At 37.4% G+C, this 24336-nt stretch overlaps 1 protein-coding gene across 1 annotated transcript in view; it reads left to right on the top strand.

The window, feature by feature from the left end:
* Nucleotides 1-227: 227 nt before the first annotated feature.
* Nucleotides 228-24336, top strand: part of EZR (ezrin) — a 39952-nt gene continuing 15843 nt past the window's right edge. The window contains exons 1-5 of the mRNA XM_083371183.1: nucleotides 228-366; nucleotides 1994-2090; nucleotides 16002-16085; nucleotides 20701-20796; nucleotides 23419-23693. Coding sequence (XP_083227309.1) covers nucleotides 2079-2090; nucleotides 16002-16085; nucleotides 20701-20796; nucleotides 23419-23693 — 467 coding nt within the window. The 5' untranslated portion in view covers nucleotides 228-366; nucleotides 1994-2078. The remainder of the gene's footprint in view (nucleotides 367-1993; nucleotides 2091-16001; nucleotides 16086-20700; nucleotides 20797-23418; nucleotides 23694-24336) is intronic.

Genomic DNA, 24336 nt, shown 5'->3' with positions numbered 1-24336 from the left:
TAATAATTGTCCAGGCGCTTTGCAAATCACAGGACTTGGCCAGGCTTCCACCTGCTTGCGGGCGTGTTAAATCTCTCTCCTCCAGTTCTTCTTTCCTCGGATTAACAAGCACCCGAGAGGCCGCAGCAGCCTTCGCACGTTGCCGGCTGGGTTTCTGGGTTTCCCCAGCCCTTCGGCTGAGGGGCTTAGGCAGCGAGGCGAGCGACCGGCAGCGCTCTGGCTCTCGACGCCGTCAGCCATATTGAGGCGGCCACCCGGGGAGGGCCCGGGAAGGGCACGCCCAGGGAAAGAGCCAAAGCGGCTGGAGCAGTCGCGCCCCACCAAAAGCCGCTCGACTCGCTTGAGGAGAGAGGACGCGCCAACGAGGTAAGGCCCGCCGAGCGAACCTTCTCTCCTCGGGTTGCCAGCGTTGGCGGGAAACGGAAAGCAGGTGGGGCCCCGGAGGACCCGAAACAGCTTCGGCAGGCTCTCGCCTCCGAGGCGGGAAAAAGAGGAAGAAGCGCCGGGGGCGGACAAGGCTTCGGCCACAGGTGCCGAGGCGGGGGATTCCCACGCTGTGTTTCTCTCTCTCTCACACAGGGAATTGGGGCTTTCTCGGGGCGGGGATTTGCGCCTTCTTTTTTTTTTCTCTCTCCCTCAGCCTCTTTTGGGGCCTTCGGCACAAACTTCGCGCTTGGCTTTCCGGGTTTGCGGAGAGTGGAAGTCTTTCCCTCCCTCCCCGCCCTCCCTCTCTCTCTCTCCCTCTCCGAGTTCCGCGGAATTCAACGAAACTTTTTTTTAACCCCAGGAAGCGTGCGAAAGATTGGCGCTTCCTGACGTCTCTGGTGCCACGACGTTTGTTTTGGGGGTTTGGTTTGTTTGTTTTTTTCTTCCTCGCGCGACAAAGCCCCTCTTTATTTAGGCGTGGGCGGCATCGCGCTCCTCTTCGGGTCCGTTTTGCGGAAGACGAGGCGAACAGTAGGCGAGCAAAAGCCATCGCCCGCTTTGGGCGGGCTACTAAAACCGAAGGACGAAGTTGCTAAAAAGAACTTAACCTCGCCTTTCTCGTGCGGGAGCGAGGAGGAAAAAAAAATAAGGACCTTCTTAACTCCGCGGACGTGAAAGTAAAAGGTGGCCCCTCCGGTACAAAAGGAAGCCATTTGCGTCCCGGAGGTGGGGTGGGGTGGGGGCGTTGAACAAAAGAGGCTTTCCCCTAAGACATTTGAGTCGCAGAAAAGGCTTTCCTTTTGAACGGATCAAAAATGTCTCCTTCCTTGTTCACGGTAGCCTCGAAGTCCACCAGAGAGCAATTACCGATTTCCACCCCACCCCACCCCACCCCCGCCTTCCCCAGGGTTAAGATCGACCCTCTGTGGCAGGGGTCTTCAAACTTAGCCTTGTGGACTTCAACTCCCAGAATTCCTCAGCCAGCGTGCCTGGCTGAGGAATTCTGGGAGTTGAAGTCCACAAGCCATAAAAGGGCCAAGTTTGAAGACCCCTGCTCTGTGGGCTTTAAGCCCTATGTAGAATGGGCGCCTGCAGCTTGCTTATCGCGGAATGTAGTCCTAATCAGATTGCAGCCATTGTCTTCTTCAAGGGAGCAGAGTTTGAGAAATACGAGCTACCGGTATCAACTGGTGGCCTGAGAGGCTTAGCACAATTTTTTTTCTTCTTTTGAGGGGTTTCGTTGATTCTCTTGTTGCTGGGATACTGGCTTTAGATACCACCCCCAGAGAGTCAGAGTCTCTCCCTCTTTCTCTCTCTCTCTCAAGAATCTTGAAATTATAGCTGCTCTTATGGGTGTGGCTGGCAAAATGACCTTCTCTACTTACAATTGGACTCTTTTTTTTTTCCTTACTGGGTGAGGCTGCTGGTTCTGTTTCTTTGTCAAGTGGTGGTGTTACTAAGTAATTATTGGTCATGGGTGAATCATTTTTGCTTGCTTAACTCTGCCTAAAGCTCCTTAACTATGTCATGCGTCTGAGTTGGTCTTCCCTGTAAACCATTCTACCAGGTCTCCTGGAAGCAAAGAGGAAGATCCATAAACTGCTGTATGAATAGTTGGTCTTGGATCGACAGGAAAACCTCAGGAAGCAAAAATGCCGAAGCCGGTAAGCAAAACAAAAGTTTACTTCTTTTACGCTTGTTCGAATTAAAGTTCCCTTTAGTATAGGAGTTGTAGAAATTGTCGTTTCTAAATCTGTACCTACGTGTAAGATGTTCTTTAGGTGTCTTCTGAGTCTAAAGATGCAAAGAAATTTATAATCTTTGATTAATATTTAATGAAATTATACTATTAATCTTGGATTTTTGACTTCTGATTCTGAATCTGTTCCATTTTAATTGGAGTAAACCTCCTTAACGTTACTAAAACAACCCTCAAGTGACAGCTGTAAAAATTATCATCATAGCAAAAAGCTATGCTTTTTTTTTTTCCCTGGGAAGAAATCTAGGGAAAGAGAGAAAGATTTGGATGGCATAATGTAGATATGAGACTAAATAAATTAAACTATGCAAATGCAACAAATTTTATATAAATCTGACACACTTTGTACTTGTATATTTTGTGGCTTGAAAAAAGTTGAATTTAGATTTTGATGGTCCTAAGTAAAACTAATGTTTTATGAGATCTAAATCTCTTGTGTTGTTATTAATGATTGAGGCTCTGACAAATAACATGGAGGTAAAATGTACAGTTTTGGATTCTTCAGGATTCTGACAATAATTACTAGTAGTTCCTACACAGGCTGGCTGCAGTGCTTTGATACAGTAAAAAGGAGTGGCACACTTTTGGCTTTCTTATTAATCTTTTCCCTCAACTTCCAATTCCTTGAGTGTCACTGTTAGCACCATTTTGCAGACTACACTTGAAGTACATGTTCCTTATTTCTCCAGTCAATTTTCTTCATACTATGATTTGACTAATGTGTAGTTTTAATTTTTTAGTTTATTAGAACATGGATATTCTCGCCTATGGTTGTCCATATGTGCGCTGCTTATTGTAGCTATAATATATTGTTGTCCGGCTTCCTGTTGACTTGTTGAAATGTAAAGGAACATAAGGACACCATATCATATAATTATCTTGTGTTGTTATTAATGATTGAGGCTCTGACAAATAACATGGAGGTAAAATGTACAGTTTTGGATTCTTCAGGATTCTGACAATAATTACTAGTAGTTCCTACACAGGCTGGCTGCAGTGCTTTGATACAGTAAAAAGGAGTGGCACACTTTTGGCTTTCTTATTAATCTTTTCCCTCAACTTCCAATTCCTTGAGTGTCACTGTTAGCACCATTTTGCAGACTACACTTGAAGTACATGTTCCTTATTTCTCCAGTCAATTTTCTTCATACTATGATTTGACTAATGTGTAGTTTTAATTTTTTAGTTTATTAGAACATGGATATTCTCGCCTATGGTTGTCCATATGTGCGCTGCTTATTGTAGCTATAATATATTGTTGTCCGGCTTCCTGTTGACTTGTTGAAATGTAAAGGAACATAAGGACACCATATCATATAATTATCCTGAAATCTGCATAGCTTTTATGCATGTTCAAATCTTGCACCTAGGTTGTGTAAATTTCTTAAGAAAACTAAACTCGGATCTTTTTTTTTTTAAAAAAAAAGTTGATGTGAAAGTAGTCCACTGTTTCCAGGTAACAAATTGAGAAATTCTGAAGAACATTTCATGTGTTCATCAGTTTCTTCTGTAATTCTTCTCTCTCTATTAGAATGCTTTTTCCTTTGTCTTTGGTGTGGTTGTTCATGTCATATGGTTCATTCTTTGGACCCAAGACTAATTATGCAATAATGGATTCCTCTGAAAAAATCTGGACCTTGCTTTCTCCCTCCAGTGCCCGCCCGGTTCCACTAATTTACACTAATTGTATCTGGCATGCTCCTTCCTAAGTATCAGTGGCATTAGCTCTTGTTCTTTATTGACTGACAGGAAAGAAGACCCTTTGTTCCTTTGGCTATGTTTTTCTCTGTTTATTTTGAAAATGTTTGGGGAGGGAGTCCCATCTTTTCCCCAGAATTAACATTTAAAGACTTACCTTGAGCTCTCTAGATGACATCAAATAATACGCCTACCAAGGCTTCAACTATTCAAGTGTTTCTTTTTCAATCCAGCCATATGCACTGAAATACATACGTCTTCTGTGCATGAAATGTCATGCAATATGATTTTTTAAGAAATTATTTCATTTAATAGGATTCATGAATAGCTGCTTTTAGAATTCTAGCTTAAGTCAGAAGACAAAGCAATTAATAACTGACTTTTCGTTTAAAAATTTTACACAATGCTTTTACGGACAAAAAGTAGAAATTAATAATGTGCAAAATAGTCTGTTCCATGTCTAGTACACTAATGTACTAGTACATTTCTTGTCCTGAAAGATTAACTTCCAGAAGGTTGCCAGTCTAACCAGGAATGGCTGGATTGTCATGGAGGAAGAGGAAGTATGGAACATTCTGTAAATTCCTCGGAAGTTTGATCTCCAGAGCAGATTGTTTTAAACATTCCTACTACAGATAATCCTCAATTTATGACTGTAATGGAGCCTGCCCATCACAGTCAAAAGTCATGTTAGTCTTAAAATGAGTTGGTCACATGGCCCAATTTTATGACCTTTTTGTAATGGTTATTACATGAACACAGCAGTTGTAAAGTGTTCACTGTGGTCATTAAGCGAATGCCGCAGTAGTTAAATCCTTTACTACTGGTGTAGTTTTCCAAAAAAAACCCAGAAGTGCCTATTTTCAGAGAAACCATCGTAAAATGTGATCATGTAACTGCAGGATATTGTAAATGACCGTAAGTGTGGCTGTGATGCCGAGACCCAAGAATACCACCGGGGCGGCGGCCATTGAACTTTAAATCCAGGTTATAAGTAGCCCCAAGTTAGATCCCTCGTAACCTCAAATGGTTGCAAGTCAAAGACAACCTGTAAAAAAAAAACCCTGGAAGGTAGGTTCTTCACATTTTTCATCCTATAGTTCAAGTTGTAAACTTTTTTATATATGTGCAGATTAACAGGAGTGTCTGCTGTCATTCCCCGTATGACCTTGAACTGTGCATTTGCACTGAATGGCTGATGTTCTGAATTACTTTTCCCCAAGTCACATGGAAGCAAAGAATGTGCTTCTCCAGCAAAATCGGTATCTAAAAAGCTGTTTAATAATGAACTTGGAATTTGGAAAGATGGCAGAGTTCATTACCTTCACAAAAGTAGGTTTCTTCCAAGAAGATATTGCTGTAATTCATCTGGGTGGTTAAGGCTTAAAGGAGCTGCATTGCATAGACACAATATCTTGCTGTGCAATGGATTGCCGGAAAACTCTATTAACATTCCATACTTTCTTTTATTCTAGTCAGCTTGTTTAGAGAGACGAGTCTCGATATCAAATATCGTGCTGCTCAAACTGCAGTTCTGGTTATCCTGTTCTGGGGTTATTATAAACTTTCCTCTCTATGACAAACCTACAGAACACTCTCTTCTTCCTTGGCTTCGGTTTTCTATAGCCACATTAAATTTAGTGGGAAGTTTAAAAAGCAAAAAAAAAAAAGATTAGACCATAAGCAAACTAGAATTCCAGTGTTGAAAAGTTTATTCCTGAGTATTTGTTGCTTTTTTAAGAAATCATTGTGAAACGTTTACTTCTTAGAAGCACACTACTTATAAGTAACTCTGAAAACCTATTAACTATATTTGTGTTAGCAAACCAAAAGGCCAGCACAACTCATGGAGGGAAAAGGATCAGATTGATACCTTAAAAATAATCATGAGCTACAAAGGAACACCTGGTGCACTGATCAGCTTATTCAATGGGTAGCAATGGAGCTGGCCAAGTCAATGAAGCCTGGAGGCATGGCAGGTGCTCAGCAGTTTATCATTTGGGACAGAGGTGGCAGCAGATTCTTCTGGCAGCAACTGTGTTTAGTGGCAGGGACTTTTAAAAACACCAGCGAGCCACAGAAGGCTGCTAGGAAGCCCATAACAGTGGAAGCCCACTGTTGTGGGTAGTGCTTTTTTTGTATAAGAAAAAGGTGCCGGAACTCACACACGTCATACAACCCACCTTGCCTGTCCTACAAGGTTCCATCCAAAAAAGGTGCCGGAACTCCGTTCTGAGCGTTCTATGAGAAAAAAAGCCCTGCTTATAGGGTTTTTTTATAGGTACAGCATAGATCCACAGATTCAGTAAGCTGGGCCTGTGGAGATTGTAATAATTAAAGCTATGACTTGAGGAAAAAAGATTAATATGCTTGCACAACTGCTGCTTTTTTGTGTTTCCACCCATAGAAGTTATTTTATAGATAGTTAGCAAGTTAGAACCTTAACTTTGAGAGACAAAAAAGTTAAAGTGCTCAATTTTTTACATTTTATTTTTTAGAAGGCCTAAGGATTCCATTTGTGTTTTTTTCCTTTTTTAAATCTTGTATTTGTCAATTTTCGTAAAGCTCTAATTTTATTCCCAAGTCTAAAGTACATAGTAAGTTTTATTTCTTAAGCAATCTTCTAGGAATCTTTATTTCCACATTACACAAGGTAATCAGTTAACAAAGGGATCTTTTTTGCAATTGTAGTTTAGAAATGAATTCGTAGTGAGAATGTTGTGTGATACTAAGCAAACCATGGTTTTAAAAGACAATAGAACATAGGAAGCCAACCAACATACCCAAGTTATGACCTTAGATATTATCCTTAAGTTCATTAGTTTTGAAATCAAAACTAACTTTGCCAGTTCTGTAATGCTGTGGTCTACTTGTTGCAATGATTAGGAGTATTATGTAGACTTCTGATTGTTAAACCTTTATGAGTATTGTGCATCTGGATAAAAGTTACAAAGAAAAATCAAATTTATCAAGCAACTTTTATCGAATTTATCAAACTGGTAAAATTGGAACTCATGATATTGATATCATCTAGCCTAGGAATGAAATGCAGCAGAAAGAGAAACTAATTGAGAATACCAAGAGCTAGCATTGAGTTACATATATTCTTCACAACAGGGAAAATGTAACACATGTGGATTTTATTTGGTGGGGGGAATGATAAGGGTCGTAATATAAAACTCTTCAAAATTATTCATGTTGTGGATAAAGCGGTTAGAGAGGTTTGCTTTCTCAAAATACTAGATGTGGAACCTACTTAAGGTTTTCATAAGGCTGAATGATTGACAAACAGAAGTACTTAAGACAACATATAGTTAACTTTTTGTATGAACATATTCTTTATAAACCTTCAGTTGATTCAGCTGATCATTGTGAGAAATCATTGTGGAAAAATAGGTTACTGGATTAGATAGATCTTTGCTCTGGTCCAGAATACAGCTTTCATTTTCTCATCTGTAGGTGAACTCTCATGGGCCTCCAATAAATTTATAGAAAAGTTTATAATTGGTGTATTTTTCTTACTGTTCACTGTAGTATAGTAAGTAGATGTTATTTACCTAGGCTGAAATGTGAACTAGGAGTAATGTATTTTGATGTTTTTTATAACCGTAATTCAAGTCAATGTTGAATTCTGTATCTTTATTCATCCTTTCTCAAGTTCAGTTGCTGCACCTTTAAATACACTCTTGCTGTTTTCTGCTGCCATCATATATTTCCACTGCTCCTTCACCTCTTGATCCTGAACAGTCTGCGCTGATTAAAAAAGAACTACCCTCTTCTGCATTCTGAGGCTTTCTACACTACCCAATCAAGCAGCATAAAGCAGTACAGTGAATTTGCTAATCAGGCACTGTGATAGGGTTCTCTTTCAATATGACCTCCTGGACTTATGTCTAAGTTACACAAGAATGTTCTGTGGGCTGAGCAAAAGTTCCTTCATCTAATCAACAAAAGCTGCTTACAGTATGTTCTTAACTCTGCCTGAGTTATATTTGTCACCTGACATTTAGAAAAAAGTTTTTTTTCCTCCCCTTTCTGCTGCTAATTAATGCTGGAAAGCCGAAATGCTGACGTGGTTTGAAATGTAAAAAGAGAACTTAGAGGCACTGATTTTTTTTATTGTGCTAGTGAGGATAGTACTAAGATTTGGAAGCATAGCTGAGAACTTCCGTGCTGTCCAGCTTCAGTTTTCTACATACCTAGTAATTAAGCAGTTCTTTGACAGGATAATTAGAAAAGGAAAAGAACCATCATAGGGGATCAAACATATTAGTCATCTACTAGTTTCAGCAGAGAGAAGATGGGGATCATTTATCTTTTTCTTCCAGCTCTGTGGTACCTATCCCAGGGTTACTGATTCCAGCTTTGGTAATCTTAAAAACAAATTCTTGGTTGTCTTTAAAAGATAGTCATTAATGATTGAATATATTCAGTTCTTATTGAATAGCTTTAAATTTTGTCTAAATAGTCAGATTTAAAACTAATTGTGACAAAAAAAAATGAAACCTGTATATCAGGGGTGTCAAACTCCCGGCCCACAGGCCAGACGTGTCTTCCGGAAGCCACGCCTACCCCATTGCCAGCAATGGTAAAACCGTGCCAATATGTTGCACGACGTCACGTGACGTCAAGTTTGACATGTCTGCTGTATATGGTCCTTACAAAAGAATAGTTTGCAATTTTTTTCCAAAAATTGCAAACTATTCTTTTACTATCTTGTCTTTCTTTTAGGAACTGAAGGTAGAATATTATACAGAGAAATGGAATGGCGGAAGTTTGCACCAAGCTTCTGTAACACAGAATTTGCATTCTTTATAAATTATGGAAATTGGGGGATGTGTGTGATCTCTTGTTTTGCAGAAATTATTTTGCTAGTCGAGGATGTAACAAGAACTCTTACAGCATGCTTCACAGGCCAATTGTTTACATACAGCCACTTAAAATTTTTGAGTTTTGGTTGTTATTAAGAATACACATAAGAGAAAACAGCTTTACTTTTAGAATATGAAAGAGTTTTTTGAGTCGAGAAATAATGATATTCAAAATAATACAAGTGTTTTCTACATTTCTAGAGAATTGTGGCTTGCATTCAATCCTATTTATATCCTTAGATGTCGGGTGATAACTGAATTGAGATAAAAGAGAAACAGGAAAGGGGTAATTTTTTCATAAGAATGTAGAAAAGGCATTTTTTTCTCTTGCTTTGTTTTTGGGACTTGTGCTGGAGCATGATTACATTGTTATAGATTGGTCATGTGTATCTTCACGTGCATGTACACTAAGTTACTATTGCTTTGAAACAAATAGCAAGTTGAAATTGGATAGGAAATCTTATTAATCAGTCCTGCTGGCCAATTCAACTTGTAGTGTATTATTAATTCAGCAAATCTAAGTAGGATGAAGGGCTAAGCTACCAAAGATACAAAAGTTCATAGAATTATTAATAGAAAAAAATATTTCATTAATTTGAATAGTAATCTAATTAATTCCAGTTTAAATTAACATAGTAAGAGCAAAGTTTAAAATTTTCATGCCACTAGAAAAATCCAGACTTTATTCTGGATCAGGTCCTCTAGCATTTGACTTATCATACTAATTGGTTATTGCATGATATTGTGAATGAGACATATATAAAAATATCAACATATTTCTTAACATTATTTTTGCCATCAGTCTCAAATTTATTGTGATATACCTTCCCCCTGAGTATTAAAATTGCATTGTTGAGATAGGTAGAAGAAAATCACCAGAGTTAGCTGGAAGGGAGAGGAAATTTCTAACAATTGATATTCGTGCAGTTGGTTTACCTTGGATTTAGCATGTGTACATTGTAGCTTGTAGACCATGAGATATATACATATAATGTGTGTGTATAAAATATGTGGGCGTAAGCCAAACTGCTATGGCTTGTTTAGTACAATATGTGAAAATTAATACTATTTCCAGTATGTCAGTTACACAAGTAAGCTCTATTCACTTCACTATGGCCTAATCATCTTTTTGCTGATTTCATGAAGTAGGCCCTATTCTGTGAATTCAGATCAAAGATGGGAGGGGAACCTTGGGATAAAATGTGATATTTTAAATATGATCCTTAGCTTGTATAGTAACACAATTATATTTCTGGAAATGAGCACTCATAAAAAGGCAGTTCATTGTCTTTTTAATTTTTTAAATTTTTTTATTTTAATTCCATTTATATCCCGCCCTTCTCCGAAGACTCAGGGCGGCTTACAAGCTTAGCAGTTTTTCTTTGAGTGTCACCCGAAAAATGAATTCCTTTGGCCTATTTCCATATTCAGTAGATACAGACATTGCTCTCCTTTCTTCCTGATTTCCTTAACAAGTAGGTAAGCTTTTGGAACTTAGACCTATTGAGGCTGAGCAACTGTTTTGTACCATTATCATTAAAAAATACCTTAAGTGCCAATTTGCATACAGCTGTTAAAACAAAAGCAATCTGCTTGGGAAGACGGGGCACAACTGCTGCTTTTCTCTTTGTCCTTTTCAGTCTCTGCGACATAGAAACATGAATCATTTGTCACCCTAATTGGACAGTGATAACCCAATCAGCGTAAATATATGCAGCATAATTCAACCATGATTACTTTAATTGCTTATATTCTGTGGTGAGTTCTGCAACCTGTCTTGCCCTACTTTATGAATCAAGGCCCAATAACCAAAAGCACCCAAACCTCGCCCCAAAGAATTGGAGGATAAACTAATGAGAGAAATTATTCTGTCATAAGGATGTGATGTTGGATGTAGCTCATTATCTGAAATAGTACAATGTCAACAACAATTTTAAAAAGTGGGGGGACTCTTTAAGATCTCCTCTGTCCTATCCTTATCAAAATGGCCCCAAATGCTACAGCTGCTACTTGGTAAAAGTAAGTCAAATAATAAATTGAGGAATTAATTGAGGCACATCCAAGACTTTGCTGAGAGGAAGTAGAAAACTTGATAGGAGCTGTTAGAAAGAAGCAAGCAGTTTCTTTAAGATGAAAAATTTAAAGATAGGGAAATAAAAATACATTTTTAATTGCATTGTGGAAATTATTACATACAGTAGTAATACTTTAAATATGGCTTAAGCCAATCTTCCACAATCTGTTAATAAATAATAAACCTTTATTGTCAAAGTACAACATGTGTACATTGAGATTAGCTGAGCCTCCCCCTGTGCTCTCTCCCCCCAACACACAGTGACAACAAACCCTCCATCCCACCACACTATGTGAACCAACTACACCACACACCGGCCTCCCAAGTCAACTCTGCAAAAGATTACATCCCATTCAAAAGCCTAACAGCCCACGGATAAAAGCTATTCTTCAGCCTGTTGGTACGGCTGGCTATATTCCTATATCTCCTACCGGATGGTAGGAGAGTAAAGAGATACCGTCCAGGGTGTGAGTCATCCCTGAGAATCTTCCTCACTCTTCCAAGGCAACAAGCCCTGGCGATGTCATCCAGTGGTGTCAGGGAACAGCCCACAATGTCTTGTGCTGTGCTCACTACCCTCTGTAATACTTTCCTGTCCGCAGCTGTCAGACCGCGGATAGGAAAGTATTACTGTTGCCTTGTCATGCAGATATTTTGGTCCAATTCTTATTGTTCACAGTTTTTTGTTTTTGTTTTTCAGGCTGTTTGCTTTTTCAAAAGATTAAAATAATACACCTTGAAATTAGACAGTGTGTAACATTTTCTAGATTTTAGTTATGATAGTTTAAGTTATAATGTATATGAAATGTAAAAGGTTTAAACAGCTTTGGTTGCCTAGGGCAGCGTTTCCCAACCTTAGGAACTTGAAGATGCGTGGACTTCAACTCCCAGAATTCCCCAGCCAGCATAGGTGAAGTCCACGCATCTTCAAGTTCCTAAGGTTGGGAAATGCTGGCCTAGGGCTAAATAACACCAGGGTTTTTAAGCTATAAAGATCAAGGTTCAAACTGTATTTTGTGACTTTACACTCATATGGCTTGCTTTCTGCTGACAACAGAACACAGCATACAAGTAACACTTCCGCAGCTAAAAGATTTAGATTATTAAAATACTCTCAAGCAGCAAGGTTATATTTTTATGATTCCTCTTAAAATTTTGTATTACTTCATATGATTAAACATATGAAATCATGAGATTGTGAACTGATCACAAGTAGCAGAGTAAAGGTGCATAAAATATATAAAGATGGAATTCTCAGTGAAAATAAAGAGAACATTCTTGTCAAGTATAAAATTTGCACAGAACGTTTATATATGTTAGCTACACTTAACTCTAGTGTTCAGATGACTTGTTAGAGTCTACTTAGTCTAGACCATTTTATTCCTTTTCTCCACAGTTCTCCAAATTCTTGGAATTTAAAGCACTATTGGGATGAAATAGCTTTACAGCCATTATATTATCTGTGGTAAGATTTGATAGTAGAGAACAATCTGTTATCCCAGAATCCTGTGCAATCCTTGAAAGTCTTACGCGCAACTACTAGATCTCTAAAATTGTGTAATGTTTAATTTAGTAGAAGCGGATATGTGTTATAAATACACGAGTGGAAAGTAATTATTTTTAGTTTCATATTACTGGAAAGATTTCTGTACATAACAGCATCCAAGCTACTTGGCTTGTTGCCCCAAATTTGATAGGGTTGTATAGACCAGCTTAGAGCCTGCAGGAGGGAATTATTAGGAAATCCACAAGCTGTAGGCTAGACCAGAGTCCCCCAACCTTTTGGGCAACAGGGACCGGTTCTGTAGAGAAAGGTTTTTCCATAGACCGGAGGGGGCGTGGTTATGTGTGCTGCCTGCATCCCACAGATGGGGCTTTGGTTGTTTATGCGGCCCAGTTTATGGCATGCTGCAGCACAGTGCCGGTCCACATGGGCTACATGGAAAATTGCATAATAACTCACAAGTGTCCACTGCAAATGACTTTCTATTTACTACTTTGCAATGGTGCTAATACTAAAGTTTGTTGTTAGTTACGAAGTCGTGTCCGACCCATCGCAACCCTATGGACAATGTTCCTGCAGGCCTTCCTGTCCTGTACCCTCTTCTGGAGTCCATTTAAGCTCACGCCTACTGCTTCAGTGACTCCATCCACCCACCTCATTCTCTGTCGTCCCCTTCTTCTATTGCCCTCAATCTTTCCCAGCATTAGGCTCTTCTCCAGTGAGTCCTTCCTTCTCATTAGGTGGCCAATGTATTTGAGTTTTAGCTTCAGGATCTGGCCTTCTAAAGAGTAGTCAGGGTTGATCTCCTCTAGGACTGACCGGTTTGATTGCTTGCAGTCCAAGGGACTTGCAGGAGTCTTCTCCAGCACCATAGTTCAAAGGCTTCAGCCTTTCTTATGGTCCAGCTTTCACTGCCATACATTGCAACTGGGAAGCCCATAGCCTTGACTATACGCACTTTTGTTGGCAGGGTGATGTCTCTGCTTTTTAGTGTGCTGTCTAGATTTGCCATGGCTTTCCTCCCCAGAAGCAAGCGTCTTTTAATTTCTTGGCTACAGTCCCCATCTGCAGTGATCTTGGAGCCCAGGAAAATAAAATCTGTCACTAGCTCTATTTCTTCCCCATCTATTTGCCAGGAATACTAAAGTTTATGATTTATTAATCTTTTGTGTTTCAAATGGAAAATAGTTTCTTTTCTTTTTTGCCTATGTATCTTTGTTAAATAGGTTTTCAATACAATAAAACCAGTACAAATTTTGAATCGCGAAGAATAGAGGGGGGGAAATAAAGCCAAAGAAATAGAAAAGAACTTGTAATTCTTTTGTGTTTTAACTGGCAAATATTTTGTTTCTTTTCCAAGAAATTAATTTCAGCAAAGAAAAAAAGTATGGCAGATGTAGTGGTCTTCCAATGGAGCAATTACGTAATTTGTATTATTAATCGAAGCTAATAAGAGGGAGGAACTGTTTTGTGTTATGGCTAATGAGTGTTACGTGCATGTATTTAATTTATTTTAATTCCATTTATATCCCGCCCTTCTCCGAAGACTCAGGGCGGCTTACAAGCTTAGCAGTAGCCTTCATTCTATGTTATATGCCTGCTTGTTAGGGCTTTCACACACACCCCAAGCGGCATTATTACAAAGTCAGCTTAATTGCCCCCAACAATCTGGGTCCTCATTTTACCTACCTCGGAAGGATGGAAGGCTGAGTCAACCTTGAGCCTATTTCAGACAAGTGGTCGTTCAATTTTCATTGTCCAGTATTATATGATATTATATGGATATACATTTATATCAGTGGCCCCCAAACTTTTGGGCCTCAGGGACCAGTTCCCTGAAGAGAGGTTTTTCCATACACTGAAGGAGGCGTGATTTTGTGTGCTGCCTGCATCCTGTGGATGGGGCTTCTCTTGTTGGTGCAGCCCAGTTTCTGGCATGTCACGGCCCAGTGCTGGTCCACAGACCGGTGGTTGGGGACCCCTGATTTATATAATAGTGTTTGCTTTTCCACAATTGTTATCCGGCTTGGGTCAGTTTCCAGGAAATCAGAACTGGAAGCTGCTATTTTGTGCTCCCCAGGTTTTTGTTAATAGCTGCCTGCATTCATGGATTTGTGATTTGCGTACAAGCATACAAGAAGCTGGCAATGATAAGAAAGTATTACAGGTAGTCGTTGACTTGCCAGTGACTTAACAACTGTTCAAAGTTACAATGGACTTGAAAAAAGTTAGTTACAATCCTTTCTTGAAGTTATGTCTGCCATACCACCCCAGCAGTCACATGATCACATTTCAGATGTTTGGCAAGCAGCTCACATTTACAATGGGTTGCAGTGTCCCATGATTACGTGGTCACATTTTGGAATTTTATTTTATTTTTTGCCATTTTCCAATGATAAGTTGGATTCAGACTTACAACCATGCGGTTCATTTAATAACCCAGTGATTCACTTAACAGACATTGTAAAAACAATTGTAAAATTGAGTCCAGTCACATGGTGACCCAACGTATGACTACAAAACTTACAGCCAAAATCCCAGGGTCAATTTGGTCATAAATCAAGGACTACTGTACAATATTCTCATCCTTCTGTGTACTAGTATAAAAGTCTTTCAATGACAAGTATAATTGTACTCTGCCAACAACACTAATTGTTGTTTTATATTTTCAGTGCTATGTTCTCTATCATGTTGGTAGCCATGAAAAATTTCTTTCTGTGACCTTTAATGCAGTCTTCAATGACCTAGTGCCCTTAAAATGTGTTGGTGAGCTCTAATCATCTACTAGCCAACAGGAAGTTGTAATCCAGTAGTATTGTGAGGCATTTAAAAGGCCAATCTTATATATTAATTATGCACCCACTAGCACATTTAAATTTATAGAAGAGCAGACCTCAATCTTCTTGAAATTAAAGAACTTTGAACAAATCATTCTAAAGTATGTTTTTCACAGAGTGAGAATAGGGGAAAAAATGGATATGTCCAAAGTAACATTTTCACATTATCCATATATATCAGATCAAAAGATAAAGATGTAGCTGTCCTGATGTAAATCTATTGATCTTTTACTAGACCCATAATTTTAAGTGGCTAAACGTTATAGTTGATAATGTTTGAAAGAAACATTGAAAATTGTAAAAAATAATAAGTTAAAGTTAACATGCAGTGGAATTTAGTGTCCTTTGTTATAAACAGTCAACAGTATTAATAACTAGTAATAGAACAAAAGACCAATACAAATTGCCAGTCATTTGTTTTGTACAGTGGAATTGTTAATTGTTTTCATCGCAATCATTCTTCCTTGATTTCATAACAATATTTTCAGTAAATGTGAAGTTACTGTTGGTTTCCGAATAGGTAAGAAACCTGGCAATAGTTTTTCAATGTTTGGACTAATTGTTTTATATATGCAGTATTCAGTACTAAATACTATTCAATATTATCAATATTCTAAAAATTGTATATTTTGAACTTAGAATTATCAATTTTAATATTTTGCTAATGCATTGATTTTAGCCAGAGTCATTTGCTATAGATAAGTGGCTGTATGAAACTAACAAACTATAGCTTGGCTTTTCAAATTAACATACTTTCCTGTAATTATCTACTAAATTGGGAAATTATTGGATCTATTATTTCCTTATACATTGTTTTAATCTTTTCCTCTAGGTCAATGTTCGAGTTACCACAATGGATGCAGAACTAGAGTTTGCCATCCAGCCTAATACTACAGGGAAACAACTGTTTGACCAGGTTAGTATAAGCATGCATGGATTTTTTTTAAAAAAAGAAATTGCAGGTGCGAATTTGATTTCTGATTAAACAGAAAAACTTGAAACCATGAATACCACAGATTAGCATTCATCTCCTCTTTATCTCTACAGCACACTGGCCATCTCTACCTATCGGGCATAATATTTAATTGTTTTTTAACTTTTGTACTTTGTTTTTTAATATTTATTGCCCTGTACACCGCCCTGAGTCCTTCGGGAGAAGGGCGGTATAAAAATTTAATAAATATAAATACCGGTATATAAATATAAATATTCTTAAGCTAAAGAAAACAAAAGTACCACTTACACTGCTGTCAGCTGCAAGTTCAATAAATGTGGTAGTTGACATTTCATTTGTCGTTCTATTTAACATTAAACTAGATTTTTGACTTTTCATTTTATTTTCATTTCTTACTATTAGCTAACAAAAGTTCTGCCATCCCCTTTAATACATTTCTTATAGATAAAAAGACATCTCCTTGTCTTATTCCCCTTCCTATTCTGAAGCATTTCATTTTTCTAGACTCATTTCTTGTAGCAATTTTTTATTCATTGTAAAGGTTCCTCAGAACACATAACACAGATGTGTTATGACACATCTGTTAGCCTGAATATAACCAATATTCTGGTAATATTTTGCAAATCAAAGGCTTTGTTATACTGAACAGAACAAATTTAAACCTCTTAATATCTTGTGTTCTTCTTATTACCTATCTTACATTAGTTATCTGATCATGTATACCTCTGCATTTTTGGAAACTTGTCTGTTTATTCCATATACAACTTCATTATTCTTCATAGGATATTAAGCAAAAATTTGTTTAATTAAAAAAAATAGTACCATGGAGGGTTTTTTTTGCTTTTGTTTCTATTAGATCACCTTCATGTCTTCTTCATTAATATCTTTAACTTAGCTATATATTTTCCTGTAATTTTTCCAAACCTCAAATTGTATCTCATTTTTTTCTTATATTCACTATTTCTTGATATTTTTGACTAAGGTAGAAGGAATTAGGAACCATATGCAGTCCACTGGTTGCCTGTATTCTCTTGCTACAAAATAGTGCATTAGCTTTTCTTTTCCCACCATTGGAGTGGGATAGCATGTTTACTGGACGTTTACTAAGTCTGTTTGAAAATACTGGATTAAAATTCTGAGAAAGAAATCCTAATGCTCTTCCTTGGAATTCTAATTATATTGACATAACAATGACATTAAATACTCCAGATTGATTATTGGTGATATTAGCCCTAATAAACTTCTATCAAGGTTTTTTTTCCCCTGTTAAATAGTAACATTGAACTTGTCACCCTTGGTATAAGGATAATAAAACACTAGTGTGAGGTTGAAGATTACATGAGTAGATACTAAGTGTTATATTTGATGATTAATCAAATTTGCTATTTAATTTTAATTTAATTTAATTTATTGAGATTTTTATACCGCCCTTCTCCCAAAGGGACTCAGGGCGGTTCACAGGGCATAAATATAAACACCAATACAAACATTAAAAAATAATTAAATTAATGCCCAAGTTAAAACCAGAATACTAAAACAAACCAATAAAAAACCCAAGTACCCCCATCAGGCCAGACCCGCTAGTTCAAATAAATGGGTCTTCAACCCGCGACGGAAGGATCGGAGGTCACATAATTCTTCTTTTGTAATCGGAGCAATGCAAGTTTATTTTATTAGATGTTAGGAAATAAATCAATTCCAGTGGACGCAATCTAAAATGTTCCAGAATGATAAAGGGAAATGAGTAGACAAATCACTTTACAGGCTTGTTTAAAAGAAGCTTATAGAACACGTTTCCAGATAACTGAACAATATCTAAAGTAGACTATCAATCAGGCATGCTAGGATAGAGCAGGAATGATGATTCTCCACAACATATTAAATTGATAGTTTGATACAAATATCTTGAGGAAAGGTGCTTTGCTAGAGAATAAAGGTGGATATGAATTCTGTGGACTATATTCAACTTTGTGAATGGAAAGATTGAGAAGTTACATAGTTATTTCCTGTTTCTTTATTTCTGATATAATTGGCAATTCTGCACATTGATACATCTTGTTTTTAGTTGTCTGCCCAGTTCTTGTATTCATGGCAGCTTGGCTCTGAAATGGATTCAACAAATCCTTCCCAGACTAAGATTCTTTAACAACAATTTGCAAGATGTTCAGTCTACACTACTGTCATGTTCTCTATTGGACAATTCTGGTGCTGTGCTTTCCCACTGTTTGGTTTCAGGAAAGCCAGTCTGGCCAATTGCTTGCCTTTCTAGGTATACATACGTATTCTTTATATACACATGTGTGCACCCACAAAAACAGGCAAAGTTAAATTAGTTATATATGCACAGCTTCCAGCCTTATTTTTTGCATTTTTCCTGCTTTTCCTGACTAACACCTGCTACAGATTCTTTTACAACAGGTTTTCCTTGCTAGTGCAATAACTAGAAAAATTGCCTTACTTCCCCTATTTGAAATTCAGCAGGATTTGGGGGGGATGGGGGTGTTTAATTACTATTTTTATTATCCTGAGCTACCTACTTTTCCTCAGTGTTTTAATTCTGGTGCATTTATTTTCCAGCCCAAGTAAATAACAATCAGAGAAGTCATACAAGTTCATCATACCTATCCCTGAAATGTGTCTATTAAGGAAGCAGTTCCCAACATTTTATTTTTCATTAATTTTTACAATCTTTATTTGGGAATTCAAGCTTCTATATATCTTATATCTTACTGCTGTAAGGAAATATGCCCAGTAATTTTACTTAGTTTCTCTACATCAGTATAAAGTTATTTTTACCTTCCTTATATCATTTTCTGTTTCCTACATGAAATGAAACCAAACGATGCACTTTTTCATGTTATCACATATGGGGATCATGATAGCTTCATGTTGCATAGTTGTTTTATGATGATTACTGCTATTTAGAAGTTGGAAGAGACTTTATCTTAAATTAAATGCAGTAACCAGAGGGAAACTACAGCTACTGACTTATTATTTCGCTAGAGGCAAGTTAGTCAAGCTTTCTATCAATAGCCTACAATTTCTTCAAATGGGTGAACAAGTCAGAAAAAAGAAATTGCCAAGCATTTGTCATGAACTGTAAGCAGTCAGAACATTTGTCAATGCAATCAAATATTCATTTGATACAAAAATAAATGGATAATGCTAAAATAAAACTTCAACAGCAAGACAGACAGCATATAAATTTAGTAATAAATAAAAAAAGAAATGTATTCTTTTGAACCTGATTTTCTGCTTTAGCCTGGTACCCATTGATTTCTCAAGGTAGGAAGAGTCCCCCAAAGGTTTTCATATCAGTATATAAAATCTCTCTTGCTTGTATCCCACCACTACTGTCATTCTTCAGATTCTACAAATATGAATCATTCTTCTATCACACAAATATCTCCTTTATATTTTGGCTGTTTTCAGGAAAGCTAAGCTGCTTCACTCTTCTTCCTTTTCTTTGAATAATGCTTATGACTCATTCTGAGGCATTCTGGTCAAGAGTTCTGTGTTCCTCAGTTATGTACATCTCTGTTTCTTGCCAAATTGCTATGGGTGACCATTTCTAGAAGGTGGGAACACACAGCGTCATTCACATATACCCAATCACAAATCCTCCACTTACAGAACAGTATTTTCCTGCTTCTGTTGACAAGGCCAATCATAAGTCACTTTTTAGTGCCATCATAACTTTAAATGGTTGTAAATTGAGGACTACCCATATAAATAGTTAATAGCAATTTCACCAGGTTCCTTCAATTTCTTATAGAATTAGGTTGCTGGTTAGGAGCCCCAGTTAATTCCCCCCCAAAAAAATTTAAACTATGGAACATCGGAAGCCATACATTTTTTTTAGGCCACACAGCTGCACAATGTCAGGAAGCTATATGTTTGAGTTTGATGAATAAGCAACAACATGTGCTTGCCCTCTGTTGCTGCTGCCTTAATACTGCTTTAATTCAAGCACATATTTTCCTAAACCTGTGTTCAGGAAAAGGCATTGTTTATATAGAAAATAACTAATAGCTACAAAAGGGAAGCAACCATAATGAAGAAATATAACTTTTGACATTAGAAATAATCTTCTACCTTGCAGATTTAATTATAATGCATTAGTCTTCATTGATTTATAAAAGATGTCTTCATACAATGTTGCTGTTTTGGGGGGGGGTTTATTAAAGTGTTATCATTATTTAAAAATACAGTCCTAACTGAATTTTCCTTGGGCAAGATTCTAAGCCTAATGGGGTTACTGTTATAAATAGTATAACAATACAGTTGTAAATGATCTTATTTCAAGCAGCAATTAGGTTTTAGTTACTTTAACATTTTGAATGCAATTCTAAATAATTTTTTATGTTAATCTGTCAGCATGAACAGTATGTCTTTTGTTCAGTCTTTGAACCAGTTCTTTTTTCCTCAGCTGCGTTTACAAAGTTAAGCATCAATGCAACACTTTTTGTCATTTGCTTGACATGGCGAAACTTTAATAATTTAATATTTCCTGTATGAATTGTCTTAGGAAGTAATACATCTTTAAATTCAGCTTTAGCCTTTCCTAATTTTTCAGGTGGTGAAAACCATAGGCTTGCGCGAAGTATGGTACTTTGGTCTTCAATGTACAGATAATAAAGGTTTCCCAACCTGGCTGAAACTTGAGAAAAAGGTAATGAAATAAGCTAACTTTGATTGTTAAACATCCAAACATAGGTATGCACTATTTAACTGATAATCGGATCCATCTAAATCTTTTAAGTCAAATCACAGACATTTCAGAGAAAAATAACGTGTTTATTATTTGCTATTATTATTTGCTATTACTGCTTTATTTGTATTTAAATCTTTTAAAATAATCCTACAAAGCAGTTCAAAAGCAGTGCAAAAATTACTATTTATTTATAAGCAAGCAAGTAGATGATAATGGCAGTGAAAGGGGCCATATGCAAAAAGTTGTGGTAGGATGGTAGGTTGAGTCAACCTTGAGCCACTCAGAATCAAACTGCTGTTAGTCAGCAGAATTAGCCTGTGATACTGCACCCTAACCACTGCACCACCAGGGCTCTGAAATAATTGTTGAAATATTGACCAGCAAAATGGGATATTTGACAATTCCCTTAGCCCTAGCCACTTTCTTTAGGATCCAGTGCTATTAAAGTAAAGCAATTTGTTGAGATGATGTTTAGGCTTGGGTATTGATAAGAAGAGCCTTGGTGGAGCAGTGGGCTAATGCCTCCTTAAGTAACACCAGCTGCCTGCAATTAGTGCAGGTTCGCATCCCACCAGGCTCAAGGTTGACTCAGCCTTCCATCCTTCCGAGGTAGGTAAAATGAGGACCCAGATTGTTGGGGGCAATTAAGCTGACTTTGTAATAATGCCGCTTGGGGGGGTGTGTGAAAGCCCTAAGAAGCAGGCATATACATAGAATGAAGGCTACTGCTAAGTTTGTAAAGCCGCCCTGAGTCTTCGGAGAAGGGCGGGATATAAATGGAATTAAAATAAAATAAAATAAAATAAGAGCTAATCACAGTTATGTGTCAGCTATCCCACTTGAATAATAAGGGCATGTGCTACAGACATCATACTTAAGTCTATGTGCTAGGACAATAATAGTCTGCAATGGAATGTAGGACAAGAAGACATTTATATCTTGAAGTGCACTTAGCAGCCATCTAAAACAGATTTTCAGTACATCTAGCAGTTGATGTTGTAACTGTCAGGTTTTTATATACCCTCTTGTATAGGAATTTCATTTTTTAAAAATGTATAAATAAAGATTATTGGCTGTCTGGTGGGGACCAGTGAGCTGGCAAACTGAGTGTGCATTCACAGTGTGTGCATGCATACTGTGTGTATTAGTCTTTCACTAATCTTTCCAGATTGTGCTCAGTTTCCATCTCCCTCCCCTTAATTTTATAAAACTGTATAATTATAGTTTTTGCAGTCAGTTCAATCGAACTGACAATTGAAACAACTATGTCAACTATCAAAGTTAATAGATGCTGTTTAAAATTGCTAATAATATATACTTAACACAGTTTATTTTGTGCATAATAGGAATGCTGATGCAGGAAAAGCAATTTAAAGGGACTATACATATCTGTAAACTCAGGTTATGTTGTGATACTGAGATAGAGAAATTGCAAGCAGTCAGGAACACAACATAATCTAAGCAAGATAATGTTTAAAATACCAACACCATTTTATTTTTCATTATTGTAATCCAGATGAGTTATAATGATGGGTCCTTATTAAGCAAATAAAAAAAAGAACAAGCATACTCTGATTGACACATGGAGGGACTAAATATTAGGAATTGTCTCTAGCTTTCCTTACCACAAAGTCAAATGTGTAAATAGCAGCCTTTTTGGTTTTTTGAAAAGACATTTCACTTTTGTTAAGTACTAAAGCAATTTCCTTTTCTTCTGTGCAAAATGTCTGTCTGTATGTCTCTCTCTTTCTCTCTCTCTCTGTGTGTGTGTGTGTGTGGGAGAGAGAGAGAGAGAGAGAGAGAGAGAGAGAGAGAGAGAGAGAGAGAGAGAGAGAGAGAGAGAGAGAGAGAGAGAATGAATGAGAATATACATTCATGTTCACTGAAAGTTAAACATCTCCTGACAGTGCAAACATCCTGTTTCTAGGCTTACCAAATCCTGATGTTTGCTGAGTCATAAGGGAAAAAACAACCTCAGAAATGTAGAAATTTCCTTGCTCAAACAACCCTTCCCCCCATGCATAGATGTAGCCATGTTATAATATGAGCCATATTACAAATAAAGGAGAATATTAATAGCTCGGGGTTGAACTGAAGGGTCCTTAGTGGTCTCTGAGCCTGGTTATTCCCTTGCAGATGTTTCATTTCCCAAACTAAGTAAGATCCTCAGGAGCACTGATAATGTTATTGAGTTTGGGTAATGAAACATCTGGAAGAAAACAACCAAGCTCAGAGAGCACCAAAGACCTCCCGTGGCCTTCCTAACAATTACTGAACAGCACTATTGCTCAAGTGATAGGAAGCAGAAAGGCAAATGAAATAGTTGTTTTAACGTTGGTATTTTGGGTACAGAATAGCTTTTTATACTTTAAGTAGGGGCTGTTCCTTTTTACAGATTTTAAATAAGTTGATTTTTTTTTGGAGCTGGAAACAATCATATAAGTTCAAAGATATCTAATAACTTGACAGTAAAATTTTATTATTGATTGGAGTTGGGCAGCATCAAAATTGAATAAACGAACATCTTGCATTCAACAAGTTAGTGTTTTCATAATTTACTGATACTCTATCGCTATTTAGGTCTCTGCTCAAGAAATCAGGAAAGAGAACCCACTCCAGTTCAAATTCCGGGCCAAGTTTTTTCCTGAAGATGTGTCTGTAGAGTTGATCCAGGACATCACACAGAAGCTGTTCTTCTTGCAAGTGAAAGAAGGAATCCTTAGTGACGAGATCTATTGCCCACCTGAAACCGCTGTCCTTCTTGGATCTTACGCTGTGCAAGCCAAATTTGGAGATTATAATAAAGAACTGCACAAGGCTGGGTATCTCAGTTCTGAACGCCTGGTCCCCCAGCGGTAAGCACGTCTGTTGAAACCCTGAGGCCCCGATTCTATTGAATGAACTTCCAGATGAGAATGTGGGATGTGTAAAAAACACTAGAACAGTTTTTGCAATTGTTACAACTGATAGCCAATCCATTAAGAAAAGAGTAACACCATAAAATGAAAAGTCATGAGTTTTGTTTTTCAAAATGTTGATAAAGCTGAAATACCAGTAATACAAAAGAACTACAGTATGTTGTAATTTTCATGAAATTTAGCAGAATTTGAGATTTAAAAATTATTTTAGAATATTAGGGATGCTCGTTACTTATGGGGTCCTAGTACTGCACATAATATTTAGCAACTAAACATGGTAGTGAAGCTAATACTTAAGGTTTTGAGTCAATTGCTATCTCTCTTCCCAAAAGGATGGTTGTTATAGGGAAAATTAAAGAAGCTAAGTGTACCACTTTGAGGTCCTAAAGTAAAATGTGATCTAAACCTAATGAAAGTTGGAACAAACAAATGGGATAATATTATCAACATAGAGCAGGCACACTGGCTGAGGAATTCTGGGAGTTGAAGTCCACAAGTCATAAAAGAGCCAAGTTTGAAGACCCCTGACATAGAGTGTCAGTTGAATAGGTATATTATTTCTCCATTCACTTCTGGTTTC

Source organism: Vipera ursinii (assembly GCF_947247035.1).
Source record: "Vipera ursinii genome assembly, chromosome: 1".
NCBI lineage: Eukaryota > Metazoa > Chordata > Lepidosauria > Squamata > Viperidae > Vipera > Vipera ursinii.
This window is presented reverse-complemented; position numbering and strand designations above follow the sequence as displayed.